Source organism: Mustela nivalis (assembly GCF_964662115.1).
Source record: "Mustela nivalis genome assembly, chromosome: 9".
NCBI lineage: Eukaryota > Metazoa > Chordata > Mammalia > Carnivora > Mustelidae > Mustela > Mustela nivalis.
In genome coordinates this window covers 86,870,286-86,887,358 of record NC_139028.1, presented here as the reverse complement: position 1 = coordinate 86,887,358, position 17,073 = coordinate 86,870,286, and the positions used below count along the sequence as shown (strand labels likewise).

Genomic DNA, 17,073 nt, shown 5'->3' with positions numbered 1-17,073 from the left:
CATTGCAGAACTGACCTCCTATGGTTAGTAAGACTAATAACAACTGTGTCTTATATCTTACTCTGGCAATCTAAATTTTAGGTAGATAGGGCTGTTTAAAACAGTGTATTCCTTTACATGAATTTTACACTGGCCCTGGAGACAAAATTCCGAGGTATGAATACCAGCTCTGTTAGAGAATATGACTAAATTGTTTCTAGTAAAATATTGTAGAGTGGTAGAAAGAACACAAGCAGCAAGCCTGAAGCCACAAGGTCTAGATATGCCTTTGCCCTGGCTTCCTGTGTAAATTTAACCAAAAATAAGAAATGGTGGTTTAAAAAAAGAAAAGATAAATGGTAAATTTCAAGTGCCAGGAAACAGACTATACAACTTAGAAGAGATCTATGGGTAATTTAGAATAGATTATGTCATACAAGCAAGTATATTTGTAACTCACCCAATTTTTAAAAAGATATTTATTTATTTATTTATTTATTTAAGAGAGTGCATGAGCAGAAGGGGCAGGAGGAGAGGAAGAGAGAGAATCTCAAGGAGATCCTATGTTGAGCACTGAGTTCTACATGGGGTTTGATGCCACAACCCCCATGATCGTGACCCAAGCTGAAACCATGAGTTGGATGCTTAAACCAACTAAGCCACCCAAGCATCCCTGTAACTCTCCAATTTAATGACCATGGAACAAACTTTAATTTAAAAATTGAGGCCAGCTATTGATACCTATTTAATCTTCTCTGAAAGCAAGCAAAACAATCCAAGTTCAAATAGTATCAATAACTAATCAAAAAAAAAAAAAATCTTACACAAATAGTAAGAACTACACAAATAAATACATGACCAAGATATGGCCTATGAAAAAGATCCTGGAAGAGAAAAGGAAAACTCTGTACTTAAGATACAGAGCAAAAGCATTCTTTCAAAAAAGATTTGTTACAAAAAACAGAATTGGATTCCATAAGTTTCAAGAAAGGTCTGCTGGCTATTAAATAAAACAGAAAAATGAGACGACAAAAAGATCAGAAAAGATCAGATCAACAAATTAAATATGGTTACAGGGAAAGATAGTTTCCAATACATGAATTAAAACTTGACCAAGAGTCAATAAGAATCACCATTAATACTGTAGAAACCCAAATCTATAACAGAAAATAACCTTAAGGAGATGAGCCAGAATAGTGAGGCAAAGGAAAAGTAGCAGAAAATACTGAGAGAAGATAAAGGTCATGCAGAAGATAATACAACTCCAACCAACAAATAAAAAGTGCTCATGTGTTAGAAAGCAGAAGAAAGAGTGGGGCTTGACAAAATAACTCCTACATGCAAATTAACAAAAATAGATGAATTAGTAATATTTCTTAGAAAAATTTGTGAATATCAAAAATAGTCACTAAATATATCTAATAAGCATCCAGCCTGGTGGGGAGAATAAGAAATTACCTCAAAGAGGAAAAAAGAAACTGGGTTGACCTCAGACTCCTCCACAGCACTAAATGTCAAAAGAAAAAGAGTAATACTGATAAAATGACCAAAATGCTATGTTAAATCATGCTATTACCCATGTAAGAAAGTGTAAATAATAGTCTCTGTAGACAAAGGTAGAAGTGTTTCCCTTTTTCATATTTCTAGCAAAACTACTTAAAGATGTATTTATTTGAGTAAGATATGAGCCTACATGAAGAACTCAAAATAGGACTTGTAGTATAAAAAGGCTAGTGGTGGGGTGCCTGGGTGGCTAAGTCAATTAAGTCCTGGACTCTTACTTCAGCTCAGGTCCTGATCTCACAAGTCCTGAGATCAATGCCCCCCCTGGGGGGGTTCTCTGCTCATCCGGAGTCTGCTTGGATATTCTTTCTCTCTGTCCCGCACCCCTGCTTGTGCGCACATATACACATGCTCTCTCTTTTCCTTTTTCAAATAAACACATAAATCTTTTTTTAAAAAGGCAAATGGAATACACTGAAATGAATTAAATGGATTGAACTATAAATAATTATTTTAGATATGATTCCAAACTGTGTAAATGCTAATAATTATCATAATAGTAGATATTAATGAATAAATACAAGATAATAGTTTAAAAGACAACAGTGGGGTGGGGAAAAAAGTAAAATAAAAATGGGAATATGATTTTCTTCTGCAGACTTAACCCCAAAAAACTGTTTAAATATGTTTAATCTTTTAAAAAAACCACTAATATCAGGGACCCTTAGGTAGCTCAATCAGTTAAGTGTCTACCTTCAGCTCTGGTCATGGGATGGGACCTGGGATGTAGCCCTGCATAGTGCTCCCTGATCAGTGGGGTCTGCTTTTCCCTCTCCCTCTAAACCTCTCCACCACCCCCAACCCCGACTCGTCTTCTCTCGCACTTGCTCTGTCTCTCTTAAATAAATAAAATCTTAAAAAACAAAATAAAACACTAACATCAGCCACTAGTAAATGAAAAAAATAAAAGGTATGTCATCAAAATTGGTAGAGAAAAGGGAAACTAAACAACTATGCTGGGACAAAATAAATTTTAAAAGCCAAAGAAAATTTCAGTGAAACACAGAAATAGAAAAACATCAAACAAAATGACATAGAAAAAGTGTAAGTATATCCCGAATTAATTATCCTTTTACAGAAAACATACTCAGATTTGTTTACAGAAAATACATCTGGTATTCGTTGTTTATAGTAAGGCATCTAAAATAATATAGCATAGAAAGATTTAAAATAGCAGTAATATGGACATGGATAAGACCATAGCAGAGTTAGCATTCTTATAAATTAAGTAATAATGAAGGAAATACTCTCCAATCAATAAAATTATTTTTTAAGATAATTTAATGAAATATGAATGTGATAATAAAATATAAAAAATAGGATTTATAATGTTCTGCATGTAAAATATATAACATAACAATATGATAATATATAAGTATAATCAAAATTTGTGAAATACACACTTAATGCATAAAATATGCTTCCTTAGATATTGATTCTTTTACTTAGATGATAGATTCTAAGCATGTTATACATTTTGTTAATAGGAAAAGATGCTCATGAGAAATGGATGAATATCCTTTTGGGCATATCCTCACTTTTCAAATTACTGTCTCTCCAGTCTCATAAATATAAAGCATTAACCATTATTATATTCATATCATTTCTCTCATCACTGCTATTGATGTTGAGCATCTTTTCATAACTTAATCTTCTACAAATGACCCCCCCCCATTACTTTTGCTCATTTTCCAAACTGGATTTTGTTATGCTATCAATTTTAGAAGAACTCTTCCAACATGATAAATATTGATGGGGTTGCAGTCATGCTACCACAAGATACAGAACCTTGCACGATACTGAATATTTTAAACTGAAGGAACATGAGAAACAGCACATAAAAGAAGAACTTGAAGGAGAAGTCAAGATGGCGAAGAAGTAGCAGGCTGAGACTGCTTCAGCTAGCCAGAGATCAGCTAGATAGCTTATCTAAAGATTGCAAACACCTGAAAATCCATCGGCAGATCGAAGAGAAGAACAGCAATTCTGGAAACAGAAAAAACAACCACTTTCTGAAAGGTAGGACTGGCGGAGAAGTGAATCCAAAACGACGGGAAGATAGACCCCGGGGGGAGGGGCCGGCTCCCGGCAAGCGGCGGAGCAACCACGCACAAAATCAGGACTTTTAAAAGTCTGTTCTGCTGAGGGACATTGCACCAGAGGCTAAACCGGGGCGAAGCCCACGCGGGGTCAGCGTGGCCTCAGGTCCCGCAGGGTCACAGAAGGATCGGGGGTGTCTGAATGTCACAGAGCTTACGGGTATTGGAACAGGAAAGCCGGCTACAGAGACAGAGCCGACAGTAAGCTCGCAGCTTGGGGTGACCTTGAACCGGTCGCAGGCTCGGTGAGCTCGGAGCGCGGCTGGAGGTAAGGCGGACGGGAGTAACTGGCGCTGTTCTCTGAGGGCGCACTGAGGAGTACAGCCCTGGGCTCTCAGCTCCTCCGGGCCGGAGACCAGGAGGCCGCCATTTGTATTCCCATCCTCCCGAACTCTATGGAAAGCGCTCAGGGAACAAAAGCTCCTGAAAGCGAACCCGAGCGGATTACTCACCCTGGCCCTGGGTAAGGGCGGTGTAATTCCGCCTGGGGCAAAGACACTTGAGAATCACTACAACAGGCCCCTCCCCCAGAAGATCAACAAGAAATCCAGCCGAGACCAAGTTCACCTACCAAGGAGTGCGGTTTCAATACCAAGGAGAGCAGCAGAATTCCAGAGGAGGAGAAAGCCAAGCATGGAACTCATGGCCTTTTCCCTGTGATTTTTTTTAGTCTTGCAGTTAATTTAATTTTTTTCTTTTACATTTTTTGTTTTTTTTTTTCTCGCCTTCGGGTAAAATTTTTTTTTTAACTGTTACCTTTTTCTTTTTTAACGATTTTTTACTAGTTTATCTAATATATATATTTTTCTTTTTTACATTTTTTTAGGTGTTTTCTTTTTTTTAATTCTTTTCTGTTCTTTTATCTTTATTTTTTCTTTCTTCCTTTTTGAACCTCTTTTTATCCCCTTTCTCCCCCCCTCACGATTTGGGATCTCTTCTAATTTGGTTAAAGCATATTTTCCTGGGGTTGTTGCCACCCTTTTAGTATTTTACTTGCCCCTTCATATACTCTTATCTGGACAAAATGACAAGACGGAAAAATTCAACACAAAAAAAAGAACAAGAGGCAGTACCAAAGGCTAGGGACCTAATCAATACAGACATTGGTAATATATCAGATCTAGAGTTCAGAATGACAATTCTCAAGGTTCTAGCCGGGCTCGAAAAAGGCATGGAAGATATTAGAGAAACCCTCTCGAGAGATATAAAAGCCCTTTCTGGAGAAATAAAAGAACTAAAATCTAACCAAGTTGAAATCAAAAAAGCTATTAATGAGGTGCAATCAAAAATGGAGGCTCTCACTTCTAGGATAAATGAGGCAGAAGAAAGAATTAGTGATATAGAAGACCAAATGACAGAGAATAAAGAAGCTGAGCAAAAGAGGGACAAACAGCTACTGGACCACGAGGGGAGAATTCGAGAGATAAGTGACACCATAAGATGAAACAACATTAGAATAATTGGGATTCCAGAAGAAGAAGAAAGAGAGAGGGGAGCAGAAGGTATACTGGAGAGAATTATTGGGGAGAACTTCCCCAATATGGCAAAGGGAACGAGCATCAAAATTCAGGAGGTTCAGAGAACGCCCCTCAAAATCAATAAGAATAGGCCCACACCCCGTCACCTAATAGTAAAATTTACAAGTCTCAGTGACAAAGAGAAAATCCTGAAAGCAGCCCAGGAAAAGAAGTCTGTAACATACAATGGTAAAAATATTAGATTGGCAGCTGACTTATCCACAGAGACCTGGCAGGCCAGAAAGAGCTGACATGATATTTTCAGAGAACTAAACGAGAAAAACATGCAGCCAAGAATACTATATCCAGCTAGGCTATCATTGAAAATAGAAGGAGAGATTAAAAGCTTCCAGGAAAAACAACAACTGAAAGAATTTGCAAATACCAAACCAGCTCTACAAAAAATCTTGAAAGGGGTCTTCTAAGCAAAAAGAGAGCCTACAAGTGGTAGATCAGAAAGGAACGGAGACCATATACAGTAACAGTCAACTTACAGGCAATACAATGGCACTAAATTCATATCTCTCAATAGTTACCCTAAATGTTAATAGGCTAAATGCCCCTGTCAAAAGACACAGGGTATCAGAATGGATAAAAAACAATACCCATCTATATGTTGCCTCCAAGAAACTCATTTTAAGCCCGAAGACACCTCCAGATTTAAAGTGAGGGGGTGGAAAAGAATTTACCATGTTAATGGACATCAGAAGAAAGCAAGGGTGGCAATCCTTATATCAGATCAATTAGATTTTAAGCCAAAGACTATAATAAGAGATGAGGAAGGACACTATATCATACTCAAAGGGTCTGTCCAACAAGAAGATTTAAAAATTTTAAATATCTATGCCCCCAACGTGGGAGCAGCCAACTATATAAACCAATTAAAACAAAATCAAAGAAACACATCAACAATAATACAATAATAGTAGGGGACTTTAACACTCCCCTCACTGAAATGGACAGATCATCCAAGCAAAAGATCAGCAAGGAAATAAAGGCCTTAAACGACACACTGGACCAGATGGACATCACAGATATATTCAGAATATTTCATCCCAAAGCAACAGAATACACATTCTTCTCTAGTGCACATGGAACATTCTCCAGAATAGATCACATCCTCGGTCCTAAATCAGGACTCAACCGGTATCAAAAGATTGGGATCATTCCCTGCATATTTTCAGACCACAATGCTCTAAAGCTAGAACTCAACCACAAAAGGAAGTTTGAAAAGAACCCAAATACATGGAGACTAAACAGCATCCTTCTAAAGAATGAATGGGTCAACTGGGAAATTAAAGAAGAATTGAAAAAAATCATGGAAACAAATGATAATGAAAATACAACGGTTCAAAATCTGTGGGACACAACAAAGGCAGTCCTGAGAGGAAAATATATAGCGGTTCAAGCCTTTCTCAAGAAACAAGAAAGGTCTCAGGTACACAACCTAAGCCTACACCTAAAGGAGCTGGAGAAAGAAAAAGAAAGAAACCCTAAGCCCAGCAGGAGAAGAGAAATCATAAAGATCAGAGCAGAAATCAATGAAATAGAAACCAAAAACACAATAGAACAAATCAACGAAACTAGGAGCTGGTTCTTTGAAAGAATTAATAAAATTGATAAACCCCTGGCCCGACTTATCAAAAAGAAAAGAGAAAGGACCCAAATAAATAAAATCATGAAGGAAAGAGGAGAGATCACAACTAACAACAAAGAAATCCAAACTATTATAAGAACATACTATGAGCAACTCTACGCCAATAAATTTGACAATCTGGAAGAAATGGATGCATTCCTAGAAACATATAAACTACCACAACTGAACCAGGAAGAAATAGAAAGTCTGAACAGACCCATAACCAGTAAGGAGATTGAAACAGTCATTAAAAATCTCCAAAAAACAAAAGCCCAGGGCCAGATGGCTTCCCGGGGGAATTCTACCAAACATTTAAAGAAGAACTAATTCCTATTCTCCTGAAACTGTTCCAAAAAATAGAAATGGAAGGAAAACTTCAAAACTCATTTCATGAGGCCAGCATCACCTTGATCCCAAAACCAGACAAGGATCCCATCAAAAAAGAGAGCTATAGACCAATATCCTTGATGAACACAGATGCGAAAATACTCAACAAAATACTAGCCAATAGGATTCAACAGTACATTAAAAGGATTATTCACCACGATCAAGTGGGATTTATTCCAGGGCTGCAAGGTTGGTTCAACATCCGCAAATCAGTCAATGTGATACAACACATCAATAAAAGAAAGAACAAGAACCATAATACTCTCAATAGATGCTGAAAAAGCATTTGTCAAAGTACAGCATCTCTTCCTGATCAAAACTCTTCAAAGTGTAGGGATAGAGGGCCCATACCTCAATATCATCAAAGCCATCTATGAAAAACCCACCGCAAATATCATTCTCAATGGAGAAAAAATGAAAGCTTTTCCGCTAAGGTCAGGAACACGGCAGGGATGTCCATTATCACCACTGCTATTCAACATAGTACTAGAGGTCCTAGCCTCAGCAATCATACAACAAAAGGAAATTAAAGGCATCCAAATCGGCAAAGAAGAAGTCAAATTATCACTCTTCGCAGATGATATGATACTATATGTGGAAAACCCAAAAGACTCCACTCCAAAACTGCTAGAACTTATACAGGAATTCAGTAAAGTGTCAGGATATAAAATCAATGCACAGAAATCAGTTGCATTTCTCTACACCAACAGCAAGACAGAAGAAAGAGAAATTAAGGAGTCAATCCCATGTACAATTGCACCCAAAACCATAAGATACCTAGGAAAAAACCTAACCAAAGAGGCACAGAATCTATACTCAGAAAACTATAAAGTACTCATGAAAGAAATTGAGGAAGACACAAAGAAATGGAAAAATGTTCCATGCTCCTGGATTGGAAGAATAAATATTGTGAAAATGTCTATGCTACCTAAAGCAATCTACACATTTAACGCAATTCCTATCAAAGTACCATCCATCTTTTTCAAAGAAATGGAACAAATAATGCTAAAATTTATATGGAACCAGAAAAGACCTCGAATAGCCAAAGGGATATTGAAAAAGAAATCCAACGTCGGTGGCATCACAATTCCGGACTTCAAGCTCTATTACAAAGCTGTCATCATCAAGACAGCATGGTACTGGCACAAAAACAGACCCATAGATCAATGGAACAGAATAGAGAGCCCAGAAATAGACCCTCAAATCTATGGTCAACTCATCTTTGACAAAGCAGGAAAGAATGTCCAATGGAAAAAAGACAGCCTCTTCAATAAATGGTGCTGGGAAAACTGGACAGCCACAGGCAGAAAAATGAAATAGGACCATTTCCTTACACCACACACAAAAATAGACTCAAAATGGATGAAGGACCTCAATGTGAGAGAGGAATCCATCAAAATCCTTGAGGAGAACACAGGCAGCAACCTCTTCGACCTCTGCCGCAGCAACATCTTCCTAGGAACAACGCAAAAGGCAAGGGAAGCAAGGGCAAAATGAACTACTGGGATTTCATCAAGATCAAAAGCTTTTGCACAGCAAAGGAAACAGTTAACAAAATCAAAAGACAACTGACAGAATGGGAGAAGATATTTGCAAACAACATATCAGATAAAGGACTAGTGTCCAGAATCTATAAAGAACTTAGCAAACTCAACACCCAAAGAACAAATAATCCAATCAAGAAATGGGCAGAGGACATGAGCAGACATTTCTGCAAAGAAGACATCCAGATGGCCAACAGACACATGAAAAAGTGCTCCATATCACTCGGCATCAGGGAAATACAAATCAAAACCACAATGCGATATCACCTCACACCAGTCAGAATGGCTAAAATCAACAAGTCAGGAAATGACAGATGCTGGCGAGGATGCGGAGAAAGGGGAACCCTCCTACACTGTTGGTGGGAATGCAAGCTGGTGCACCCACTCTGGAAAACAGCATGGAGGTTCCTCAAAATGTTGAAAAGAGAACTGCCCTATGACCCAGCAATTGCACTATTGGGTATTTACCCTAAAGATACAAACGTAGTGATCCAAAGGGGCACGTGCACCCGAATGTTTATAGCAGCAATGTCCACAATAGCCAAACTATGGAAAGAACCTAGATGTCCATCAACAGATGAATGGATCAAGAAGATGTGGTATATATACACAATGGAATACTATGCAGCCATCAAAAGAAATGAAATCTTGCCATTTGCGACAACATGGATGGAACTAGAGCGTATCATGCTTAGCGAAATAAGTCAAGCAGAGAAAGACAACTATCATATGATCTCCCTGATATGAGGAAGTGGTGATGCAACATGGGGGCTTAAGTGGGTACGAGAAGAATCAATGAAACAAGATGGGATTGGGAGGGAGACAAACCATAAGTGACTCTTAATCTCACAAAACAAACTGAGGGTTGCTGGGGGGAGGGGGTTTGGGAGAAGGGGGTGGGATTATGGACATTGGGGAGGGTATGTGTTTTGGTGAGTGCTGTGAAGTGTGTAAACCTGGTGATTCACAGACCTGTACCCCTGGGGATAAAAATATATGTTTATAAAAAATAAAAAATTAAAAAAAAATAAAGACTGAAATCTTGCCAATTAGATAGAACTAGGATATTAATTGGATAGAACTGAGGGTATTAACGCCAAGTGAAATAGGTAAGACAGATAAAGACAAATATCATACGGACTTCATTTATGTGAGGAATCTTATAAGTAAAAAAAAGAAAAAAAATGAACGAAGGGCAAATAGACTCCTAAGAACAAAGAACAAACTAGTGGTTACCAGAGGAAAGGGGGCTGGGTGGATGAGTAAAGTAGGTAAAGGGGACTGTGAGGTACACACTTACAGTTACAAAATAAATAAGTGATAGAGATGTAAAGTACAGTATAGGGAATAGAGTCAATAATATTTTAATACTGCTGTATTGTGACAGATACTAACTATACTTACCAAGGTAAGCATTGAGTAATGTGTAGAAACGCTATGTACACCTGAAACTACTATAACATAATGTATTACCTATACTTCAATTTAAAAAAAAGATTATTAGGTGATGAGATCCCAGCTTTATCTCTGTTTATTCATATATGCCTTTTAGCAAATTATTTAACCTAAGCTGATAGTTTCTACAACTGTAAACTGAAAAGAGAATATAGTCTCAAGATGCTTGAGACACCTGATAAAACTGATAAAATTTTAAGCTCCTTCTGAGAAAAGGAGGCTTTTTGAAGGAATAAGAGACCTTGGAAAAACTGAACTGGAACTCACTGCCTTTAGAAATAATAATATCTAAGAAAATCCAGTTTTTCTATGATAATGAAATATAATAGAGATCTATATTCATTCTATGAACACTCAGGTCATAATCAGGTGAACTCTTAAGATGTTTCACCAATATGAATGCCTTAGAATTACAAGAACTTCTAAAGAAGATGCATGCATGTAAGTTACATTACAGAATAACAGTGATAGGTGTTTTTTTTGTTTTGTTTTGCTTTGTTTTGCTTTTTAAGTATCACATCGTTAAACCATATCCTCATATTTTTCTTAGAAGAAAAAAACCTGGGGTCAAGTGGATTTCAGGCACTCCCACTGAACCCTGTGATGTTGCAAACAAAAATCTAGGTGTATTTATTTAATTTTTATTGGGAGAATTAATCACACTGATAGATTTGCAAAGAGTTTGGGACCTGAGAGGTTGAAAAAGACTATTCTAGACAAGTAATTCAACTTCCTATCTTTAGTCTGTGATTAAACTTTTCCATGTTCATACTTTTGCTGCTTCACCAAACAGACTTTTTTCATTATTGGACAGTTACGACTACCAAAAAACTCTGGTGTACATCAAGTCAAAATCTACCTCAAAAATTCTCATCTATTTTCTTGATTTCAGACTATGAAGCATAAGAGACTAATTCCTTATTCTTGAAAACAGCCCTATACCGGTGTTTGTGGGTAGTCAACTTAGCTCCAAGACATTTCCCTTTTTCAGACCAGTAATTTTTAAAACAACACAGCATAATCCACTATTCCAAAATTTTCTCTAAAGATGATTTAACAACTCATGAAGACAATATTTTACATTTTTAAAAGGTTCCACAGTGAAAGCTCACCTAATTCTTGTCAGAGGGATATAGAGTGCTCTAAATTTACTTGTGAATTTCAAAAAGAATTCAGAGAAAACAACTGCATTACATTGATGTATGTGACCTAATGAATTCTGCATTATTCTCACATATTTATTTACTTTTACCAGTGAATTCTTAGAAACTGTAACTCATAAATTATTTCTTAAACTACTGTCAAAATATTACCCATGGATGGACATTAACTCATGTTCAAATTTTAGCCATAAGTCATTTTTTTATTTCTTTTTATGAATTCAGGAAGGATAAAGGCAGTAATATCATTTTAAGTGGTACTAAAAACAATATTTACATTAATTCCTTCAGGGGCAAAAAGAGAGAAAATATGTAGCAGAGTGAAGTATAACAGCATACAAGGGAGAACAAATTCCAAAATGGTAAACCCAGCTCTCTAAAACTCAGCACCAAAATTCAATAATTATACAAGAGAATTACTTACGGATATAATTCTGAAAGCTGTTCAGCTATTGCATAAGCTGCTGGGTCTCTGTCTAAGGCATACAGAGTAATGTCTGACTCCTTCTGTAGAATGGCTCTTGTGTGTCCTCCTGAACCAAATGTCATATCTAGAAAAATCTGGCCAACACAGAAAAATAAAATTACTACCTAAGCATGAACAAAATATTCTTGCAAGCTACCTTAATTTCTAGAGGTACATATTGATTTTCCGAGCTGATAGCAATTGGAAAAACAATTAAAATTATTTTGCCTAGAGTTCAATTTGTTATACATGAGACCTGGATGAATTATGAGTGACCAGTCTGAAAGAAATGGTCAGAGTATCAGTAAAATGATTATCTCTGGCATAGGCTGGCCAATTTAAGACAAATTTACATTTTCCTCCAAAGGTCAAACTGGCTACAGAGTTATGCTGCTAGCTTTTTAATGCTTTCCAGCACCTGGCTGATGATATTTCCAACAATTTCTCATTATTTGGAAATAGCTTACAATTAGTATGGCTCACTTTATCTCAATCTCTCTAAATGGCTTTGTATTACACATGAAGATATTCAAGAATACAAAGAAAGAATGAGAGAAGGAAAGAGATACAGGAAAAAAGGAATGAATATACCTAACAATAAATAATCACAGGACAAATCCTTAAAAATCAAAACTGGAAAAGGCTCAAGGCTTAAGTCAAAACAGCTAGGGTAAATTCTAGCTTTGTCACAAGTACCTATATATTTTTGGGAAAGACACTTAAAATCCCACTGTTTTTAGATTTCCCCAGGCTTTGAAAAGAAAAAGAAAGTCAGAGGGAAAGAAGATACCATCAATACTTACCTAACTGGTAAGGTGACATATAATTGGTCATCTAAACCATGACACTTGAGAGTGTAAGATCTGTAAGTAATAATTTTGCCAGGATAACAGTTTATGATCTACAGGGGTGGCTTCATGCTTAGATCATTCTAGAAAAACAGTAAGGCTAATTGGACTTGAATCTACTTCTTGGCTCTTTTACTGGGTCACACTATAAAGAAAATAGGTCTCAGTTGGGCAAGAAACCAGACCTGGACCATTAGAAACATATTTGTGAATAAGTTGATTGTGGTTGATTTGGAAGTCAAGACACTCTCAGTGTAGATTAATGTGCCCTTTAAATAAACTTCACTGGTATTATGAAAAGAAAAATAATCATTCCAATAATATTGAATACTATGAAAAATGACATATGCTATACATCAAACCATTAAAAATATATAAACTTGTAACTTTTTCAAAGTTAATGTGAAGAGTGCACAAGAAGACAACTTCTTGAAATGGATCTGAACATTCTCCTGTCCTGAAGGCTACAAATTATTTCCAGGAGACTGGTTAGAAACAAGACAAAGTACGCTTTGATTTTTTGCTACCAGTTACCGTGCTGAGACCCATCCTCTGAACAAGTCCTCAAAAAAGTTAGCCTGCTATTTCAAGAATAACATGGAGGAAATTTTCTGATCAAAACTTAAAAGAGGAGGGATGTAAATTATAAGAGATGTAAATGTGGTGATAAACCACAAGTGCTGCTCTTTAACATAATTATGTTAATACAACTAAAGCTTGCACTTCTGTCACTGTCAGCACAAAAGACATGGTTATACACTCTTTTCAACATTATAGATGATAATGTTAAAACAACACTTGAAACTTACCAAACTCAATACCCAAGGAATAATTCAATTAAGAAATGGGCAGAGGACATGAACAGACATTTCTGCAAAGATGACATCCAGATGGCCAACAGACACATGAAAAAGTGCTCAACATCCCTCAGCATCAGAGAAATATAAATCAAAACCACAATGAGATACCACCTCACACCAGTCAGAATGGCTAAAGTTAACAAGTCAGGAAATGACAGATGCTGGTGAGGATGCGGAGAAAGGGGAACCCTCCTACACTGTTGATAGGAATGCAAGCTGGTGCAGCCACTCTGGAAAACAGTATGGAGGTTCCTCAAAAAGTTGAAAATAGAGCTACCCTATGACCCAGCAGTCGCACTACTGGGCATTTACTCTAAAGAAACAAATGTAGTGATCCAAAGGGGCAGGTACACCCGAATGTTTATAGCAGCAATGTCTACAATAGCCAAACTATAGAAAGAACCTAGATGCCCATTAAAAGATGAATGGATAAAGAAGACATGTTTGTGTATATACATATATATAAATATAGATATAGATATAGATATATGATGGAATACTATGCAGCCATCAAAAGAAATGAAATCTTGCTATTTGCAATGACGTGGATGGATCTAGAAAGTATTATGCTGAGTGAAATAAGTCAATCAGAAAAAGACAATTATCATATGATCTCCCTGATATGAGCAATTTGAGAGGCAGATTGGGGTATCTGGTGCATAGGGAAGGAAAAAATGAAACCAGATGGGATCGGAAGGGAGATAAACCATAAGAAACTTTTAATATCACAAAACAAACTGAGGGTTGCTGGTGGAGAGTGATATGGAGAGGGTGACTGGGTTATGGACACTGGGGAAAGTATGTGCTCTGCTGAGTGCTGTGAAGTGTGTAAGCTTTACGATTCACGACCTGTACCACTGTGGCAAATAATACATTATATATTAATAAAAATAATTAGAAAAACAAACACTAGAATTTCTTGCTTTTTTTTTTTTAAAGTAGTCCAATGTGAGGCTCAAACTCATGACCCTGAGATCACAATCCAAGCTGAGATGAAGAGTCGGACATTTAACTGATTGAGCCACCCAGGAGCCCCTTCGTATTATTTGTATGGTTGTTAGGAGCATATACTTATAATCTCAAAATCAAATAATTTCCGTTCTGAGTCTGTTTACTTATTTTATGTATCAATGAATAAGTAAAAATCTCCCACCTTACCATACTTCAGTTTAAAAATTTCTAGGGGCTTAGCATAATTTAAACAAAGAACTTTTCCAAGGCAGAAATAGAAATTACTTTCTTGTTATGCCCCAATATCAAGTCTTGCTATAATTCTGTATTTAAACTGAGAGTATAGAAAATAAAACAATTTGCATATGATTATTTTATCTCAAGCCAGGAAAGTCCCAATTGATAATTAAAAAGAAAAATTCTCATCATTAAAAATATTCTGGAAAATGTAAGATGATTATAATTTACATGATTATTTTTTAATATATCATGATTATGCCCTTGGAGATGTACTGACAATCAAGGAAGTTTCCATAGGAAAAAAAATAATAATTATAACCAGTCAAGTGTACCACAAAGCAAAGCTGGAGACATGGATTTATAAAACTACAAGTGAACCCCACCATATGTCCTAGGTTAATAGGTTACTGAAGCCATCAACTAGAATTTTGAAAATTCTAATATACATTGCTCATTAATTTAGGCCTTGTGAATCAACCAGCACTATAACTGAAAAGGGAGCCAATTAGTGTCTCCCTTCTGGGTCCCTAACTTGATGTAAGACCACATTTTAAAATTTGTACTAGCTGACAATAAAATAATACTGGACAAATGCAAAAGAACAAATAAATCTGAGTGTTACAAATCAATACTTCTATGGGTCTCATCTGCATATATATATATATATATATATATATATATATATATATATATATATAATGTTTCAAACATAAAAGGAACTCTTTCTTTAAAATTACCTGATATAATTTATCTAATACATAAAACCAATATTTGTTACCAAGATTTTATTCTGACAGTCCCACTTCTCACTTGTATAATCCTAACCAAAGTATTTTAACCCTCTGAGCCTCAACTGTTTCATCTAAGAAAGGGGGATAAAATGTACCCCTATTTACTTCACAGATACATAAAAATTATCTTATTTCTCCCTTACAACCACTAAATTGGTATTATCAGACGTACACATACATAGAAACTAAGATTAAACTAAGCTAGTAAGTAGCAAATGCAGGAACTGAATACAGGTATACCTGGCTCTCTTCTGCATTAAATCAACAAAGCCTATATTTGCCCAATACCTTATAATTTATTGAGCATTAACAGTTTTCCTACTTGGTCTAACAAAAGCTCTGTAAGTAGGGACAAGTGGTTTTCTCTCCATTTTTGCAAGTACAAAACTCAGGTGCAGAGAGATAAGTGACTTGATTAAGATCCTATAACAAGCAAGTGAGGGAAAGAGAACTCTAAACCATGTGTCTCCAACTCTGAATTTTGTGCCTTTTCTGAAAGAAAGAGAAGGGAGGAGTGAACAAAAGAAAGAAATTAAAAAGTGGATGACATAGAAAGAATTATGGTAGAAATAGCTTTATAAAAATTATATAAGAAAACTCTGGTTTTTTTTTTAATAGATCACCCATTCCACTGGAATTTAGGCTCTCAGAAACCATGTCTTAATCTTTGTGTAGCAGGACAACTCTTGAGATACATGTGTTTCTCTCTTTTTTTCTTCCTCTTCTCTCTCTTTCTATATTAAGTAAGTGCCTAGGTATTTAGAGCTTTAGAAATGTATATTCCTTGAGGATTTTTGCATGTCACAAAGAAAAAAGTATCTTTCCTACCATTTGGAGAAAACCACTTTCCTATCAGTTAATATTAAAGAGCAACAACAAAAAAGCTCAGAAAGAATGCTAGTTATCCTGGGTAGGTTAGTATCTTTAAGGAAAAGAGAGAAAGATCTCACTGAAATTGGATAGAAGAGAGATGGGAATAATGAACAAATTCCAGGAAGGTGCAGGACTAATGAAATGACTGACAGATGATAAGATCTCAAAGCAGCTGTCTATCTGAGGAACTGAAGGAGGGTGGACTCTCAACACAGGGTTCCCAGTGATACCAGAGATTTCCATACCCCTCTTTGGCACAGGAGCAGCAGAACCTCTGGTCCTAGAGGGCCTTTACTACAACAAAAGGCATCTCAGGGAGAACTAAGTGTGGTATGAGATGAGTAGTAAGATGAAGGGCTTCTGCATAGCTCAGTTGGGGCAATGAGAATGACTGAGATTGATGGCTTCTCAGCACAGGGAGATTGGGGCTCAGAATAAAAAAAAAAAGTGACTTAAAAAATAAACATTGTGACTTAAAAAATAAACTACAGTTCTCCAACTCTGACTCCACTTTAACAGCATCAGTGTACAGCAGTAGATGCTTAGTAAATATTTAGTGATGTAATATGAAAAAAGAGCTCAGCTTCCCAAGGTAGCTATGATAAAGATACCAATACTCATTTGTGCAAATGAATTTAGAAACACTCCTCAAGATACAAGACTCATTACCATAAGACCAGATAAAATAGTCACAGGATATCTAA

The 17,073-nt window shown here is 36.3% G+C and overlaps 1 protein-coding gene across 5 annotated transcripts in view; it reads right to left on the bottom strand.

The window, feature by feature from the left end:
* The window catches only part of METTL15 (methyltransferase 15, mitochondrial 12S rRNA N4-cytidine), a 251,900-nt gene that overhangs the window by 146,241 nt on the left and 88,586 nt on the right, over window positions 1-17,073 (bottom strand). For all 5 annotated transcript variants that reach the window (XM_082683258.1, XM_082683259.1, XM_082683257.1 and 2 more), the window contains exon 3: window positions 11,765-11,901. In XM_082683258.1, the coding sequence (XP_082539384.1) occupies window positions 11,765-11,901 (137 nt within the window). The remainder of the gene's footprint in view (window positions 1-11,764; window positions 11,902-17,073) is intronic.